The sequence below is a fragment of the Cannabis sativa genome, chromosome 2 (genome assembly GCF_029168945.1).
Source record: "Cannabis sativa cultivar Pink pepper isolate KNU-18-1 chromosome 2, ASM2916894v1, whole genome shotgun sequence".
Classification (NCBI taxonomy): Eukaryota; Viridiplantae; Streptophyta; class Magnoliopsida; order Rosales; family Cannabaceae; genus Cannabis; species Cannabis sativa.
In genome coordinates, this window is record NC_083602.1 from 57,320,532 (window position 1) to 57,339,710 (window position 19,179).

Below are 19,179 nucleotides of genomic sequence, written 5' to 3' on the forward strand. Positions count from 1 at the left end.
AATAAGCCTTATCTAAAAATTCTAGAAGAATTTAATACATGTCTTAAGTGATATAAATTCTAAGTCGCGCGCACTATATGACAAAGATCTTTGTATGAAATAAAGACATGTAAGTAAATTATTGTTTGAAAAATACGTATGGTTGTCTATGCAGTATAAATACGTAAATTATACGTTGTGATAGACTCTTGAAGAGTTTTTGATTAATTGAAGAACAAACTTTTATTTCTTTTGTATATCGAGAAATATTAAATGTATAAAGTTTGTTCATTAGTATTGAAGTCCTGAAGTACTTCATATGTATTAAGAATTATAGATATATGATCATTTGATATGAAAATTAAGATCATACAACAAGATGGAATAAATATATGGTCTTGGAGTACCATCATTGCCACAAATGAAAATTTGTAGTACCATTAATGTGTTATGTTCATATCTACTTGAAATTTTAAATTTTCGTATGAACAAAGTTGTGTACACACATGAATGATACAATTAGTTGGATAAAGACTAATGTTCCACGAACCCCTCATCTATAATTTAGAAGTCCATGCATACTCTGAAAGAGTTATAGAAAATATATGATCAAAGATTATATATGGTGATATTTTAAAAGTGATAACAATAATCTTATGAGATATATTATCACCAAAAGAATTATGGATCATATGTGCATGAGGGGGAGACATATTCATGTTGCACTCTTTTTCCCTTGGTTCAGGTTTTGTCCCAATGGGTTTTCCTGACAAGGTTTTTAACGAGGCAACTTACAAATAGTTATGAATATGAAATATATATTGTACTCTTTTTCCCTAGCTCAGATTTTGTCCCACTGGGTTTTTCTGGCAAGGTTTTTAAGGTAACTATAAATCATGTTAACATACTTGCATTTTATGAAGCAAGTAGAGAATGTGTGTGAGTGAGATCATTGGCATAGCATATTCAAGAAACATATGGATTGCACTCAATAAAGAAGTATCAACCCAAGCAATTCTCTATGGATAATACTGCTTGCATCGTTCAACTAAAAGGAGGTACATTGAAGGAGATAGAGTTAGAACACATTCCACGAAATTCTTGTTTATACGCTTCAAGAAAATGCATATTGGTGTTCAACATATTCAATCAAGTGTCAATCTTACAAACTTATTCACAAAGTTATTACTAACATCAACATTTGAGAAGACGGCAGACAAGATCGAAATTCGTCGATTAGAAGATCTCCACAAATGCCTAAATGAGGAGGGGGGGAGTTAGTTTACACTATACTCTTTTTCCTTTGATCAAGTTTTCAGCAAGATTTTTAATAAGGCAGCTATTATGGACATCCAAGGGGGAGTGTTATAAATATTAATAATTATGTGGATGTCCAAATCTTTTATTTATTACCATGAATTGTAATCAACATTCCTTTTTTCCTTAGTTTCCCTTTTTTTTAGTTTCTTAATATCTCACTCTTGTATTTGTATAAATAGGGGTTCACCCCATTGGAATAAACAACTCAGAAATTCTTATTCACTTTCTCTTTCTCTCTTCATCTTCTTCTTCTTTCTTCCCATCTATTTTATATTATTTCATATTATTTCATAACATATTTATTTTTATTATTTATAAATATTTATAAAATTAATAAAATATTATAATTATAATTTATTTTTATATTTTTTGTAATATAATAAATTTATTTGTATATAAGTAAAAATTGAAAAAAAAAATATACATATATAATTATAATTAAAGAAATGTTAAAAATAATTAATAATAATTTTATTAGTGTAATTAAATATTAGATTTTATATATTTTAATTTAATAATTATTTGCAAGATAATTATGTGGTATTAGCTAGTATCATATAAGTATTGAGTAATTTGTCATTCATTATGTAACCGTATTGTTTCCATACCATAAGCAGAGCTTAGCGTGAGCGTTACAACACATAGGATTGGATTGGTGTGTATGTACGTAGGTGTAGTAATTACCTTTAAAAAAAAATAACTATGATATAGACAAAAGGACATATAAGTTTACTTTGTAATTTATGTATAAGTAATAAGATACTGTCAATAGGGAAATCTATGTCATCCTATTAATATATATTGTGACTCAGACACAGTGTATGTGTACATGAGACAGTAGTAAACAATATTATCATGCACACTGATAGCTTTTGGCATTAATTAACCATTAATGAGGTCATGACTATTTGTATATCCGAAAGCAATAAGACAAGAACACATACCAATAATAAACTAATTATAAAATCAAAGCCAATACGTTTCTTTTGGGGAAAAAAAATAATATGTCCACCTACCCACTAAATTCAATTCAGTTATGTACATATATACTTGTTTAGCCTTTCACCTTCCTATATCTCAATTAGGGGTGGGCATGAATTGATCTAATTCAATAAGAATTGACCGATCTAATAATAATTGACCGTTAAATATTAGATATCTAATTGTGATTAGATTGGATTGGATATTATTTTCAAATAATCAATTGGATCGGATCGGATGTTAGATGAGGTGCCTAAAAATCCAATACATCTAACATCTAATCAAATTAATTAGTATTTTCATTTAGTTTAAATGAGTAGTTATATTTTGTATGATTATAGTAAAATCTATATGTTTATATGAAAATTAAAATTATACTCTTTTTTTCTTGAATTGGATGGATCCAGTCTAATCCAATACATACTGGACCTAAAATATTGGATGCATTCGATCCGATCCAAAAAATATTAGGTCTAATATATTAGTAAACCTAAATTAAACTAATAAATATATATAAAATTCATTTAATGGATAGAACCGATCCAATCCAATGGATGTTGGATTGATTGGATGACGGAAATTAATTGGATTTGATCAGATGGTAAAATCTAACAATTAATTGGATTTGATCGGATGGTAAAATCTAACATCCAATATATAATTGGAACGAGGAACGAATCTGAATAGATCTACAAAAATATTAAATGTGATCCATTCCAATGAACACCAATATTCATTAAAGTTGTACAAAAATAGAGAAAAAAAACTTCTTAAATAATAATAATAATAATAAATCTGTTATAAATATTAATAATTATGTGGATGTCCAAATCTTTTATTGTAATCAACATTCCTCTTCTTCTTAGTTTTCCTTTTTCTTAGTTTCTTAATATCTCACTCTTGTATTTGTATAAATAGGGGTTCACCCCATTGGAATAAACAACTCAGAAATTCTCATTCACTTTCTCTTTCTCTCTTCATCTTCTTCTTCTTTCTTCTCATCTACTTTATATTATTTTATATTATTTTATAACACGTTATCAGCACGAGTCTCTGCCCAAGCTTCAAGCATGAGTCTATGCTATGTCCCAATGTAAGTATTTTGTTAAAGTTCTTGAATTGTTTCAAAGTCATGTACACTAAATATATATTTATATATATACTTATCTGACTGAAACAATTTCAAGAATCCTTTGTTTTCTTTTTTCTTTTTATCTATATATTCATATATTATATATGTATGTATATGTTTTTATATATTTATTATTAATTTCATATATATATATTATGTTCTTATCATTCATAATATTTACAATATATGTGCGCCTATGATATGATAGAGAAAATCTATATAAATTATACATATATCCAAAAGATTATGTATTATCGATAAAATATTGCATATATCCTAAAGATTATGCATCATCGATAAAATATTGCATATATCCTGAAGATTATGCATCATCGATAAAATATTGCATATATCCTGAAGATTATGCATCATCGATAAAAAAATTGTATATATCCCGAAGATTATGCATCCTCGATAAAATATTGCATATATCCTGATGATTATGCGTCCTCAATAAAATCTTGCATATATCCTGAAGATTATGCAAACGTAATATTCATTATATAATTGATGGATATATAATGAAAGAGATGAATACATATTTATATATATGTTCTTGTATTCTTTGAGGACAATGAAAAGTAATCTAATATCGATATAGATTTTGACAAACATTTCCTGAAGTAAATGTTTTATATTTGTCAAAAAAAATGATTGTATTTATGTGAATACAACTAAAGAATCATTAAAAATGATTATTATTGATGCAATTTTATAGTGGGTTTTGAATACCTAAAAAGAATGTTAAGAAAATTGCATTGAAACATCAAAGTATAAGAATAACAGTGAGCATGACTAATGTTATTTAAATACATGAGACATGTATTTATTGTTCATCATTCCCTGCAGAGAATGATACGAATTGAAGTCAACTACTTTTAAAGATTGTTTGTATTAGTCATGTTATTATACACTGTTATTGCTTGCAATGTTGAAAATTATTGCATGTGACATATATTAAAGATCAAATTTTGCATACATCTTGGAGATTATGCAAAAATTGTAGTCATATATTCTTTGAAATATTGTTAAAGAAATTGCTGAGTAATTTCTTTTTATATATGAACAAGTAATAAATTTTTAAGAAATTTATAATAATGTTCTACTTGTTCAACGTCATTCCCCGAAGTGAATGTAATGATTTTAAATAATCAATGGCATTGTTTGCTACTCAAATATTTCCAGAAGAAATTGGAAATAACCAAAAGATGAGATACCACACACAATCAAAGTGCATGAAATCTATATATCATGTGTGGAATTGAATAATAGTGGTCGCGTACCTGTAGTACGGACACAATTATAGTCAAGATAAAAGTATACTTGATTATTTAATAGAATGTGAATTGTACAAACTTATTGTACATTTAGAATATTTAAATATCATTACCTAAAGAGAATGAATAGACATGAAATTCTATTTCAAAGAATATAGATTTCACATATATTGGTAATGCCAGAAGCAAATTAATATATACATATTTTATTATTTCTTGAAATCAATAGTTTCAAACTATTGTTGGTACATGATATGTATATATATAGTTACTATATAATTCAGTTTGTATATTCCCAGAAGTGAATATATAACTTACTAACATTTGTTAGTGATCCAATATAATTAAAGTGATAAAGAATCACAAAATGATTATTTGAAAAGCTTCCTGAAGAAGTCTTACATACAATTGCTACTTGGAGTAGTAAAATATATTTGTATGTACCTAGATGTATAACTTTTATCTAGTTATAAAAGTGATAAGAAATAACTTATTATATGTACTGGTTGTACATTTAAATATATAATATATCAAGTCATGATAATTAGACTGATGAATAGTCTATTAATAAATTAGACGACTTGTTAAAAAGATACCAGGAAAAATGAATGATATATTATGGTTATATCTATTTAACCATTACATTAACATGATGAAGTTATCATGTATCTTTTAAATTATACACATCATTGAATTGATGATAGTGATTCCTGAAGAAATATAAAGTTTGATAAACATAATAGTGACTCCTGAAGAGTGTATATGTTTTGGAGAATAATATAATTATATTATTCGTGTATATAAAATGAAACTTGTAATGATTATGTTGTAATGAATTTACATTACCTTTTGAAAGTTTCATTGAAATACAAATTATAGTGAACCTGAAGTTCATGAATTGAATTATTTTGACATGATCAATCATATGCAATAAATTGTCAAAGAATTTGACTAAATTTTGTTGAAGAACCAGAAGATTCTTCTCATTGTTAATTTATAAGGCTCAAAAGAAGAATGTGCATATATTTGCATATAGAAAATATTTAAATTATATTTCTTTAACAATCTTGAGCCATTGTTAGATTTTTATTGCATAGTTTCTTATCGATGTGATAAGATTATATAATCATGCATTTACAAAATGTGTAAATTTATGTATTTCTAATTATACACGTATGACTCATTCTTAGAAATGAATTAAGTTCATAAGGATTGAACTTAAAACTGAAGTTTATTGAACCTGAAGTTCAATGTCATATAGTATATATGAGTTTAAACAAATATTGATTCATTGTGATATACTGAAATCCCTACAGGTATATTAATATTATTAGATATCACAATTTCTTAAAATTCTCTCGATCAGGGGGAGAGAAGCAGTTGGGATCGATGATAATTTTTGAAAAATGATCCTTGCACAAAGTATAAGAACGATATAGTTCAAAATGATATATACCAACTGCAAATCAATATTACTCAAAGTTGAGATAGAATGAGTTGAAAACGCCTGAAGCGTAAATGAACAATGTAGAAATTATTAATAAATGTTCATTTGATTTGCCCTGAAGTTGTTAAATCTAGAGGTACTCATGGAGATACCTTAATGTTATAAAGTATTAAAATGATAACCGTGATGAAAACGGTACTCAAAAAGACTCCCAAGAGAAGTTAGACATAACACATTTGATCATAATTGAATCCCTGAAGTGATTCTATATAGGTACCTATAAATGATAAACATATTTGAAAATATGTAATTTAAAGAGATCTCTATAAGTTATGTCAATATGGGAGGAAATTATCATTTATTGAAATTTTTGTCGACAATAAATATTGAATGTTTGCATATGCAATAAACTAACATGAGATAGCAAGGATCATGGTATTAGATTTGTCGAGAATCATCGACATATATTTTGTTTTTGGCCAAAATATTATGACGCAATCCAGGCTAATTTACTCACATAAAGTGAAGTAAGACCTGTAGGGTGTGCAAATAAATATTTCTAATGAGAAATTTGCATATATGTATTTGTACATAATGAATTGTTGTACAAAGTTTGCATAGACATGAGATTGATTGAAGTAAGGCTTAAATATTGAGAAAATATAATCATTATTTGATTATAGCCTAGAATATATTTTATGAGAATTTATAAGCGTCACATAAATGTTGCAACAAAAGGTTATTTATTTGGAGCTCCTAATATAGTGAGAATTTGAAATAAGCCTTATCTAAAAATTCTAGAAGAATTTAATACATGTCTTAAGTGATATAAATTCAAAGTCGCGCGCACTATATGACAAAGATCTTTGTATGAAATAAAGACATGTAAGTAAATTATTGTTTGAAAAATACGTATGGTTGTCTATGCAGTATAAATACGTAAATTATACGTTGTGATAGACTCTTGAAGAGTTTTTGATTAATTGCAAAACAAACTTTTATTTCTTTTGTATATCGAGAAATATTAAATGTATAAAGTTTGTTCATTAGTATTGAAGTCCTGAAGTACTTCATATGTATCAAAAATTATAGATATATGATCATTTGATATGAAAATTAAGATCATACAACAAGATGGAACAAATATATGGTATTGGAGTACCATCATTGTCACAAATGAAATTTATATTATCATTAATGTGTTATGTTCATATCTACTTGAAATGTTAAATTTTAGTATGCACAAGATTGTATATACACATGAATGATACAAGTAGTTGGATAAAGACTAATGTTCCACGAACCCCTCATCTATAATTTAGAAGTCCATACATACTCTGGAAGAGTTATAGAAAATATATGATCAAAGATTATATATGGTGATATTTTAAAAGTGATAACAATAATCTTATGAGATTTATTATCACCAAAAGAATTATGGATCATATGTGCATGAGGGGGAGACATATTCATGTTGCACTCTTTTTCCCTTAGCTCAGGTTTTGTCCCACTGGGTTTTCCTGGCAAGGTTTTTAACGAGGCAACTTGCAAATAGTTATGAATATGAAATATATATTGTACTCTTTTTCCCTAGCTCAGATTTTGTCCCACTGGGTTTTTCTGGCAAGGTTTTTAACGAGACAACTATAAATCATGTTAACATACTTGCATTTTATGAAGCAAGTAGAGAATGTGTGTGAGTGAGAACATTGACATAGCATATTCGGGAAACATATGGATTGCACTCAATAAAGAAGTATCAACCCAAGCAATTCTCTATGGATAATACTGCTTGCATCGTTCAACTAAAAGGAGGTACATTGAAGGAGATAGAGTTAGAACACATTTCACGAAATTCTTCTTTATACGCTTCAAGAAAATACATATTGGTGTTCAACATATTCAATCAAGTGTCAATCTTGCAAACTTATTCACAAAGTTATTACCAACATCAACATTTGAGAAGACGGCAGACAAGATCGAAATTCGTCGATTAGAAGATCTCCACAAATGCCTAAATGAGGGGGAGTTAGCTTACACTATACTCTTTTTCCTTTGATCAAGTTTTCAGCAAGATTTTTAATAAGGCAGTTATTATGGACATCCAAGGGGGAGTGTTATAAATATTAATAATTATGTGGATGTCCAAATCTTTTATTGTAATCAACATTCCTCTTCTTCTTAGTTTTCCTTTTTCTTAGTTTCTTAATATCTCACTCTTGTATTTGTATAAATAGGGGTTCACCCCATTGGAATAAACAACTCAGAAATTCTCATTCACTTTCTCTTTCTCTCTTCATCTTCTTCTTCTTTCTTCTCATCTACTTTATATTATATTATATTATTTTATAACAAAATCATTGATTTTTTTTTTATTCTACTTATAATTTTGTATAAATAGGATATCACTCTATTGAAATAAATTATTGAGAAAAATCTAATTCATTCTCTCATTTTCTTCTTCTCTTTGTCTTCTCTCTTCTCCTATTTTTTTTTCTCTATTCTATATTATTTTATAACACATTATCAACACGAGTCTCTCCCCAAGATAAATTTTATTTGTTAAATTTCTTGAATTGTTTCGAAGTCATGATGCATTGAATATATTTATATACATACTTGTCTGATTAAAATAATTGTAAGAAATCTTATTTTTTTTTCTTTGTTATTTATATATTATATATGTATATATGCTCTTATAATTTATAATATATTTTACATAATTTGTTCCTATAATATGATAGAGAAAATATATATAAATTATACATATATCTTGAAGATAATGCAAGTTATAATATTCATCATATAATTTACTGAAATATAATAAAAGAGATAAATACATATTCATATATATATATATATTTATATTCTTTGATGACAATGAAAAGCAATCTAATATCTTCATAGATTTGTGTAAATATTTTCTGAAGTAAACATTTTATATTTGTCAATAATATTGTATTTTTATGAATATAACCAAAGAATCATTGAAATGATTATTATTGATGCAATTAAATAGTAAATTTTGAATATCCAAAAGAATTATAAGAAAATTGCATCAAAATATCAAAATATAGAATATTCTTAAAAATATATTTATAGAGAGAGAGAATAAATTAATTTAGTGATCTATTCATATTTATTGAATTGGAGCTATATGTACAAATAAAAAACTTAACATATTCAAATGAGTATCATTCTCTGCAGAGAATGATAGGAAATCGATTAATTTAATTTTAAACATATTCTATATATTAGTTATGTTATAATATCTATATATTGTTATTAGTGTAACCCTAAATAAAAAGTCTAACATTCTTCCACTTGAACTACATTAATTTTAATACATATATATTATATATAAAAATAGTTTTGTTTAAAAATGGCTCATGGGTTAAAAAAAAAAAAATTCTCGCCACTTTTAAAAAGATAGTTCTTTGAGAACATCTCAATATACTAGTCTAATTTAACTTTTGATATTGAACTATGACAATCATAATATTTTTAAATTAATAAAAAACATTCATAATCACAAATACCAAAGTATTAAATCGACATGGTCAATAACTCTAGTAGTGTGGCAAGAAATTATGTTTAACATGTGATCAATTTAAATAATATAAAACCCTTAAAAATTCTCAATATCACTGATACATTGATGCTTAATAAATAAGCCAGTGAAAGTAACCATACACTACTTAATAAATAAGTCAGTGTCAAAATTAAGCCAACTATCATTGTCATTAAGAAAATAAACTTAAAAATACAATAATTACAACAAGATATGAACTAGATGTGCAATGATCGCATGATTAGATTATGGATTAGTAAAGGCAATTAGCATTACTTAATGATATTTATGATCATACATGGTTTAATATTTATTGTGGGTCTCATTTTTAGAAATTGGCATTAGAGTTATAATTTCTCAATTACGAAGATTTTATTAAACTCTAAGTGTATTATTATGTCGTATGTAAATTTTACAATTTTTATGATTTTTGCTCGGTGATGGTGGAAAATGCGACGGATGGCCGATTTAGTCACATGTGTTAGCTTAGAACCTTTTTATTTAGCAAGGTATCCATAAATTGATATTTGAATTATATCGAGATTATGCAGAATTATGATTTTGAACTATTTTATCCCTAAGCCCATTTATTAGTTAAATTTAAAGAAAGGGGGTAATTTTAGTATTTTGCCTTGGAATTTAGTGGATTATTCCATCTTTTTATAGCTGATCATTTAGAATTTTGATTAACCAAGAATTATTAATAAAATAGGAATTTAGAAAGAAAAAGACAAAACTGCACCTCTTGACCCTTCTCCCAACCAGGAGAAGTCAGGGTGTTCTTCATCAATTCTGAAGAATTCTAGCTGAATTCAAGTGGTGAAGATTCAAAGGTAAGCCTTAACCCTAGTTCCCCTTTGTTTCTAGTAGTGGAAGTTAGGTTCAAGTAGGCATTTTTGGGATTTAGTTACTGTTGTTGTTGTTTGAGTTATGTTTAGTTGTCTGAAGTTAATTTGAGGTTATTCTAGATTATTTGAAGTTATTTAAATGGTTGATTATGGTGTTGAGCAAGTTTGAGCTCAAGAACTAAAACTTGGCTCAACAATGGTGAATTTTCCAAAGTTATTTTCAATTTTGTCACTTTGAAATGGTTTACAATGATGATTATAGGTATTCTGGAGCTTATGGTAAAGTTTGGGATAGTTTTGAGTCGAATTGGAGACTTTTTGTTTTTCTGCAGTGAAAAAGGGCAGACTGTTTCTGTGGAAACGGTCTATTGTTTTTACTAGTGCAGACCTAGAAAAGTGACTCGCTATTTTTACAGAAGCAACCTGCCGTTTTTCAGGCAATTTCCTTGTTTTGTTGATTTTCTCGTATTTCCTCGATATTTAAGGCTTTGTCATGCTATTTATCGAGAAAAACTCTTAGTTGCGAGTTTAGATCCTCGAAAAGTTTTAGAAAGTTGTTTATCCATTTTACATGATTATGATTTAAGGCCTCCGTTCAGTACGTAACTTTCCATTTAGGTCGACTTACACACTTGAATTCAAAAACGAGGTAAGACTAGCACGGATGGCTTAATATTTCTAAAATTAATAATTATAGTTAAATTTATTTAGTACTCATCAATGGGTAATACACATTAAGAAGTGTTCCATATACAATATCTATATATATATATATGAGTTTTTAAGTTTCTTATATAACATTCTTTTTTACCTATGATAATTCCATCAAAAAACTAGCTTTTTCATCAATAAACTAATTTTTTCATCAAAAAAACTAATTTTGATTTTATAGAAGTGAAATTTATATGAGTTTTAAATTTTTTTTATGGTATTCTTTCTTATCTATGATGATTTATCACATATTTTAAGTTTTTTCTTTTTAAAAAAATATCATATTTGGTACAATTAAGTTTGTTATTTACCACATATATCAAAAAAAAATTCCATATTTGTAAATATCCCAATATAATAATTTATAGGAGTCTACATAAATATAATAATATATCATAAATATAACAAAATTATATTCAGCAATTTGCGGCAAAATCTCATTATGTTTTAATTTTTATACACATAACTCCTTTATCTTTTTTTTGTGGCAAAACCTCCTTATGTTTTAGTTTTTATATACTTAATCCCCTTATTTTTTTTTTGTGGCAAAATTCCTTTATGTTTTAATTTTTATAATTTTTATAGACTTAATCTTTTTATCTTTTATTTTAGTGGCAAAGCCCTTTAAGTTTACTTTTCTTTGTAAATTTAAAGTTTTAGTTAGATATTACCGTTAAATACTAACCGGATTACTACTGTAACGATTTTGAGGTTTTACTGTTACATTTACACAGGTGTATACAGTGGTCATCCAGTTGATATTTAACGGTAATATTTAACTGGCGTGTCAAATTCACAAAGAAAAATAAACATAAGGGGATTTTGCTACTAAAAAAAAGATAAGAGGGTTAAGTGTATAAAAATTAAAATATAAGAGTGTTTTGCCACTAAAAAAAATATAAGAAGATTAAATGTATAAAAATTAAAATATAAAAGGATTTCTATACCAGAAGAAAAAAAGATAAGAGAATTTCGCGGCAAATTTATCAATTATATTTAAATATAGTTGGATAATGGTTGGATTGACATGGTCACCTACGGTTGTGTTGGATTTGTGCACATCCTTTTCTAAAAATTACTCTCGAGTCGATGTAATTGTAACTGAATATTTAATTTTTGATAGTAATAGTAATTGGATCAATTAGTTCTAATTAGATTAAATATATTTACACAATCCTTGATTATGGAAAAAGACGACTTCCGTTAATTTTATTTGGTTTCAAGAAAAAAAAAACACCATTACAAGTACACTGTTTTATTCTTTTCAATTATCTTAAAGTAGATTTTGTGCATTAGATAAATTAAGTCAACACTTTATAACAATGAAATGATTCTCTAAAAGAATATTGTCATGTTAAACAGTACACCTGTTTGATCTATAATTTATTTATTCTTTTGCAGATATAATAATTCTGATTAAGGAATAATTAATCCGTAATTGTCGTATAAGTTCTTTTCTATAATTTTTTTTAATCCAATCCTCTCAATAAATAAATGTTTCCGCTTGTTAGTCAACTATCAATTAAGTTAATTGAAAATACTATTAAAAGAGAGATCATCCATAAAATTTAAGGTAGCATTTGATTAAAGGTAATGAAATGAAAATATATATATATATATATATACTAGATGAAGGTTACGTGGCGAGCCACGTAAATATTAATTTTATTTAAGTTCTAGTAATTTTTGTTTAAGAATTCGCTAACTAATTGTAATTTTTAAACGATTTGTTTTATAAAAATAAACTTGTTAAGAATGCCATAATTGTGTGTACAAATCTATCATATATACATTGTTATTAATAATAAACAGTAAGTTTATCTCAATTTATTTATACTCATATAGTAATTATCCTTACTGTGATGAAATAATTTATGATAAGTCATAACAACATATGACTTTAACATTTACTCTTGGTTTCGGGAAAATTAAAAGGATCAATATATTTGTTTCGGAAAATTTAAAGAAAATATTATGTAACAAAAATGAATGAAAAAATATCATCTTAAAATAGGGGAAAAGAATTATTAGTTAAAGTTTCACCATAAACAGTCATAATCTGTATTCTGATAACCAACAATACCTTCTGTCTACTAAACTTTTATCTATTAAATACAAGGCAATAAAAAACAATCAATAAATACTAAACATGGTAACATCAATAAATTTCTCTTCTATCTAAAACAATAGGACCCATAGTGTTTCCAAGAACTTTCTATAGTGTGAAAGTAATCGAGAAAATCTCAAGGCAAATTCGCCAGATCCTTAATAGGATTTTAGAGTGGAAGAACAATTATTGTTGTTTTGCTATAGTCGCTAATGTGTAAGGCAAATTTAATACTAATTTATTTGTTATACAGCAATATAATAACATTCCTCATAGTAGATTGTTGTATGTCATAAAGAAAATTCGAAAGAGTTTAAATTTGTAACTTTGGTTCAGATTTGACAATATAAAATGATGTTCTAATACACCATGAAAATAAAATAATAAAAAGTGAAGAACAAATTATTGTTTTATGGAAAAAAGACCTGGATTTGCATCAATAATTGTTCTTGTGCATCGATATTGTGGGCAATATCTTCGCATATATGATCATGTCATCAACTTTGGTAATATATCATCCTGAAGTCATATGAGGAACAATAAGCACATAACAACATACCATAATTCAAACAGCAAAGTCAACAGGAAGAATTATATATTGTAACACTAACAATTCTTATCCAATGACTGAGAAATGCATCCCATAATAAAGCAAATAGTCAAAAGATTTAACCTTGTATGAAAAACCAAATTTGAAATAAAACCCTAAACTGGTATAGCAGAAATTCGGGCACACCTTCCTCTTCATATCTTTGAGCATGTCTTCTAGAACAGCCCCTTCAGCACCAAGTGTTTCTAACTACCTTTGCATTATTCAATGGAGAGAAAGTTATAAACGTCCAAGATTAGAATATATACTAACTTCAGTACTACAAAATAAGGGGTCTAAATTGGACATTATTTTCAGAATGTACATGCCAAAATTGTTCAGGAAAAGTACATGGCATTCCCCAAATTCAAGAGTCAATGTGACAATTACAAAGTTTTAGGTCATAAAAATATTACCAAGCTCTGCTTTAGTGCCCCCAATATAGCATCTTCATTAGCATCCAAACACATTATTGGCCTCGCTAGAGTTGGGAGTGCAGATTCAATCTGAAATGAGAAAATCAGTTATTTTTTGATACATCAAACCATGAAATAGAAGACTCTAAATATCCAACAAAAGAGGAACAGGTTGCAAACATTTCCTTTAAACTGGTAACAGAACTAATAACTTCTCTCAAAGTGAAGTACCTAATGTTACTGGTACACATATGTCTGTCTATCAGACTTGTACATCATTCATAAATTGATGCCTTCTACAGGCACATGATAATAGTCATCTGAATTGGCATTTATATCCATAACCAAATTGCTAGAACAGTTTCCCTCCACAGAAGCTTCAATTGATGATGGAAAATCTCCAACCACAACGCTGTCCTCCTCATCCTGACCTTTTTAAATAGTAAGAAGCTATCAACAACTGTTTCATGTGCCTTTTAACATATACAAAAAAGGTTCACAAACTTAAAAAGATACTTTGACATGTTACCTTAACTTCACCATCACCATCTACTACATCTGCATCTTTATTTTCATTTCCCCTTTTCTCCAAAATAAACCCTTCAGAATCTGTTTTATTTGAACTTGCAAGAAGCTCTCCAATCAGTTTATACCCTCTTCGCCTAACAATGTATGCAAGATCACTCCTATAAAAAAGAGCTCAAATTTTTGCTCGAAATCAAAATACATATCTGAAGTGTACATTGGTCAATTCAACACCTTAAAAATAAAATATTCAAGAATCAAAACAAACTAAAACTGAGAAGAATTTCCAAGAAGAAAGAAAGCAAGAACCTTCCACGCTGGGAAAAATCTTTCATGGTGGGTACATGACTCTCCGGTAGTCCAACCACAGCCATAAACTCTCGTATTTCTTTGCAGAGCTCCACATTGTCTTTCATTTTTCTACATATATTTTTAACATTACAAACAAAAACATTGTTTTCTTGAACCAAAAATTAACAATTCCAATACGAGAAATTCAAGAGTGTATATAAAGAAACCTGGATTTCTTAACAGAAGATACTCGAAATCTGCAGCGTTTGTGAGGTGGGTTTTGCTGGGTGTACCGGGCTAGCTTGAGTTCTTGCCGTTTACTTGGGTTCAAGAAGAAGAGTTTATACGGGTGAAGAGAGTTAAAGGTTGGGAAATGGTAAAGGGTGGCTGCCATGGATAACTGATGCAGAATTCAATACTCAATCAAGTGTTGTCGTTTTCTATTGTTTATTAATTGATAAGGGTTGGGTTGGGAGGGAAGGAGAGGGAGAAGAAGAGGCTCAGAGAAATATCACACACACACGAGCTTTCACTTTACAAAACCCAACTTTTGTTTGTTGCTATTGCTCATACCGGACGGCGATCGAGAATAGTCATCAGAGCTGAATGTTCCCTCACTGAGCGCTCAATCCGACCATCGCTATCTGAAGCTTGTTTCAGATTGGCTGCAAACATATTTAACCTCTGCACTCAGCGACTGAAGCGACTGAAATCGTAATTTTCTATTGGAAAGTAGCGATAGTAGCGATTGAGAACCCAAATCATTCTTTATGCCTTCAATCGTCGACACCAACCCAGCGAAAAAAATCGATTGACCTCCGAGACTTCATCACAAAAGCTCAACTTAGAGTCCTACAGATTGGGATTGGGATTGGAAGAGTCGATTGGTTTTTCAAATGAGTGAAGTGTCGCACGGTGTAAATGAATTAGGGTTTTAAGGTTTTAGTTTTATTTATATATTTTTGAAAGTTAACCGGAGGATCAAACTTACTAACATCGTTAAATTTAACAGAATATTCTTTTATTTGTAAAGTATATTCTATTAAACCAAGAAATGCCGTTAGATAAGCACTTTTAATATATAAAGATATTTATATATATATTATTTTAATCATTTTTTTGGTTATACATTAAAGATGGGTAGAATAACTATTCTGTTTTAAAATAGAAGAAAAAACTACTTCAATGCATGATGAGAAAAAAATTTAATAATTTTTTATCAATTTTTTTAGTATTTTAAATTTTATGATTCATTCTATTCCTATTCTTATTTTCAATTTCATTCGTATTGTTTTCATTTCTTTCAATTAAACGCTACCTAATTATGTGTCTTTTCTCTCCAGTCCTATACAATTTTTATTTTCATAGCTTTGTGTTGGACTATGACAAACTTATATTCAAATATGAGTTATGTCATATTAGTCGAGAGGGTAAATTTGACATAGGAAAATTTGACACTCATCAATTTTTTTTTTTTGTTTTTTGACTTTACATAGGGAAATTTGACATTCTATGCTTAAATAGTGTGCATGGAGCCAAAATATGATGTCCATTTTTGCATCATACAAAATATACTATGATTAGATTTTTGTTCCCAATTTTATCCCTCAAACAATTAAAACCTAACATTGGTTCGTTCAACCACAAAGATCCTCTCTCTCTATCACTCACTCTCTCGTCTCTCTTTTCTCTCTCTCTTTAGGGAAGTCACACCACACCTACACTGTACTAGTCAGATCACCCGTCGTCGGGGCTCCTATCATTCGTCCACCCTGCATGACAGTGGAGTTGGTTGGACCACCTTGAAACAATAACTTTTAGAAACCGATTTCTTGTAAAAATTAATGAGTATATAATTTCTTTAGTAATTCTTGTTAGGTTTAATTGTATTTAGTTTGATATGAATAGATCTACACATATCCTTCTTTTTGTTTGGTTGTTTTGTACCTGAAATGGACTTGAGTGATTCTGTATTTTGTAGTTTTTTTTTTCGTGTTTTAACATTTTTAGCGATGCTACTATCAATATTTAGCGTTAAGAGAGTGTGTTAAAGGTTAGGAATGATATTTAACGATAACTAGCAATGTTGATAGCGATATCTAGTGATAAGAGAGCGTGTTGAATGTTAGGGATGTCGTTTAACAATAAGTACCGATGTGTAGCGATTTATTTATCGATATGTAGTAGTGTTGTTGTAATTTACGATTTTTGGTGATGCTTATCGATATTGTTTGTGAGATTTATCAATATATTCCGAAAGAGTGTGTGGGAAAATTGTTGAAAATATTTAACAAGCAAGTGTACATATCTATTGCAAATATTACTCATAAAGGTGAGGTTGAAACCACATGGGTTGTAGTTATATACATTAAAATTAATTTTTTACTTATATTCGGCTATATCGAAACTAAGAGAAAATTAAAACTAAAAAAAATAAAAACAGAAAATAAGTAAATTGATCTGTGAATTAACAATGATTAGAACTAAAGTTATTGGTTTTAATTGTATCTATATATTAAGGCCTAATATAATTCAATTTATGTTACTAATTTCTATACAATAGCAGGTTTGCTTAGATAATTTATAGTTTACTCAGATATATAAATCTCAATTACATGCAAATTTTCTACTTTCTTGATAAATTAAAACATGTAAAAGGCTTTAAATACAGAAACCTTATAAGCTATCCAAACCACATAGGTACTCTCGTCCTATATCGAAATTTGTTCTTATTTCACTATATCATAATTGACACTCACTTCTCAGATCTCGTATCAAAATCATAAAATATTAATTGATGGTCAAACAATTAAAAGAAATAAGTACGAATGAAATAGAACACACAAAAAATTGAGAAATAATCAAATCATATTAAAACCATAAATAGATGTCAAACAATATCCATCAATACCCTAATAACTATTTAGCTACTCTTGTTTATCGTAACAATTCGACATATATTAACTTAGAACATAAGAAGAAAACAGGAAAGAAGAAATCAATGAAAAAATCCATTGAAAAGCCTTCTCGGTCACTTTTTTTTTTCTTTCTGACTTGTACTCTCTAATTGCTTGCTGAAAAGTATGAAATCTATTCCTTTTTATAGCCAAAAAAAAGGATAAAAAAAGATAAAAAAAAAATATTCACTTTTCGAATTCAAGGGAGCAGGCCTCGACACTAGGCCCTTAGTGTCGTGGCCCGTGTTGTGACATTGATATTTCCTTTGATATTTCTTGCACACGGGCCTTAACACTAGCTGGGAGTGTTGAGGCATTAGACCCCAAATTTTTGGCAGCAAACTTCCTGGTGCAACGACTGATAATATTTTGAACATAACTCTTTCATTATTGCTTGGAATTAGACGATTTAAGATGTTTTGGAAGGCGGAAAGAGAGATCTAGAAATTTTATTCAGAATATTTTTCCTCAAAGTGAATGAATCATAGTAAGAAATTCACTTGAAGTTTCAGACTTGATTTTCGATCACGAACGGAGCGTGTTGAGCATCTAAAATTTAGAATTTTTCACCAGTTTTATCCTAGAACTCAAAATTCTATGATAATTCATCATATTTATATCATTTAACATGTTTATTCTTATTTTAAATTCACATTATAAAATTTACCATTTAAACTTAAAACAAATAGAAAATAAGCGTAATTCTACACAAAATGAATATAATCAATTGAAACACACCTTTAAAAAACTTTATAAAATGCCTCTAAAACTAGCCTATTAAACTCATCCAAACTTAACATTTACTTGCCCTCGAGTAAAGTACTAACAAATAGAAACAACACAATCTAAATGAAATAAGTCAATCCATCAAAATATGAGTCACAATTTTTCAAGTAAGCCAAATAACATGATTTTGTACGAAAAATTTCACTTATAAAGTTTTTTCCAGAATTTCAGTTCAATCACACTCTTAATTCATCTCAATATTTCATTCAGTTCTTGAAACCATAATTAGCACTTAACTAACA

At 28.0% G+C, this 19,179-nt stretch overlaps 1 protein-coding gene across 1 annotated transcript; it reads right to left on the reverse strand.

Moving 5' to 3' along the window:
• Nucleotides 1-14,657: 14,657 nt before the first annotated feature.
• LOC115719757 (protein PTST homolog 3, chloroplastic-like) lies at nucleotides 14,658-15,781 on the reverse strand. The gene is made up of 4 exons (XM_030648939.2): nucleotides 15,422-15,781; nucleotides 15,213-15,323; nucleotides 14,908-15,064; nucleotides 14,658-14,804 (listed from the first exon to the last, which is right to left on the reverse strand). Exons 1-4 carry the CDS (start codon nucleotides 15,586-15,588, stop codon nucleotides 14,658-14,660), a joined length of 582 nt encoding a protein of 193 aa, XP_030504799.2. The 5' UTR covers nucleotides 15,589-15,781.
• Between the last annotated feature and the right edge of the window lie 3,398 nt (nucleotides 15,782-19,179).

Coding starts and splice junctions, on each gene's coding strand:
- LOC115719757 (XM_030648939.2), bottom strand. CDS start 15,588: ATGGCAGCCACCCTTTACCATTTCCCAACCTTTAACTCTCTTCACCCG. Junction 15,324..15,421: donor TCTTCTGTTAAGAAATCCAG/GTTTCTTTATAT, acceptor AAATATATGTAG/AAAAATGAAAGACAATGTGG. Junction 15,065..15,212: donor GATTTTTCCCAGCGTGGAAG/GTTCTTGCTTTC, acceptor TCTTTTTTATAG/GAGTGATCTTGCATACATTG.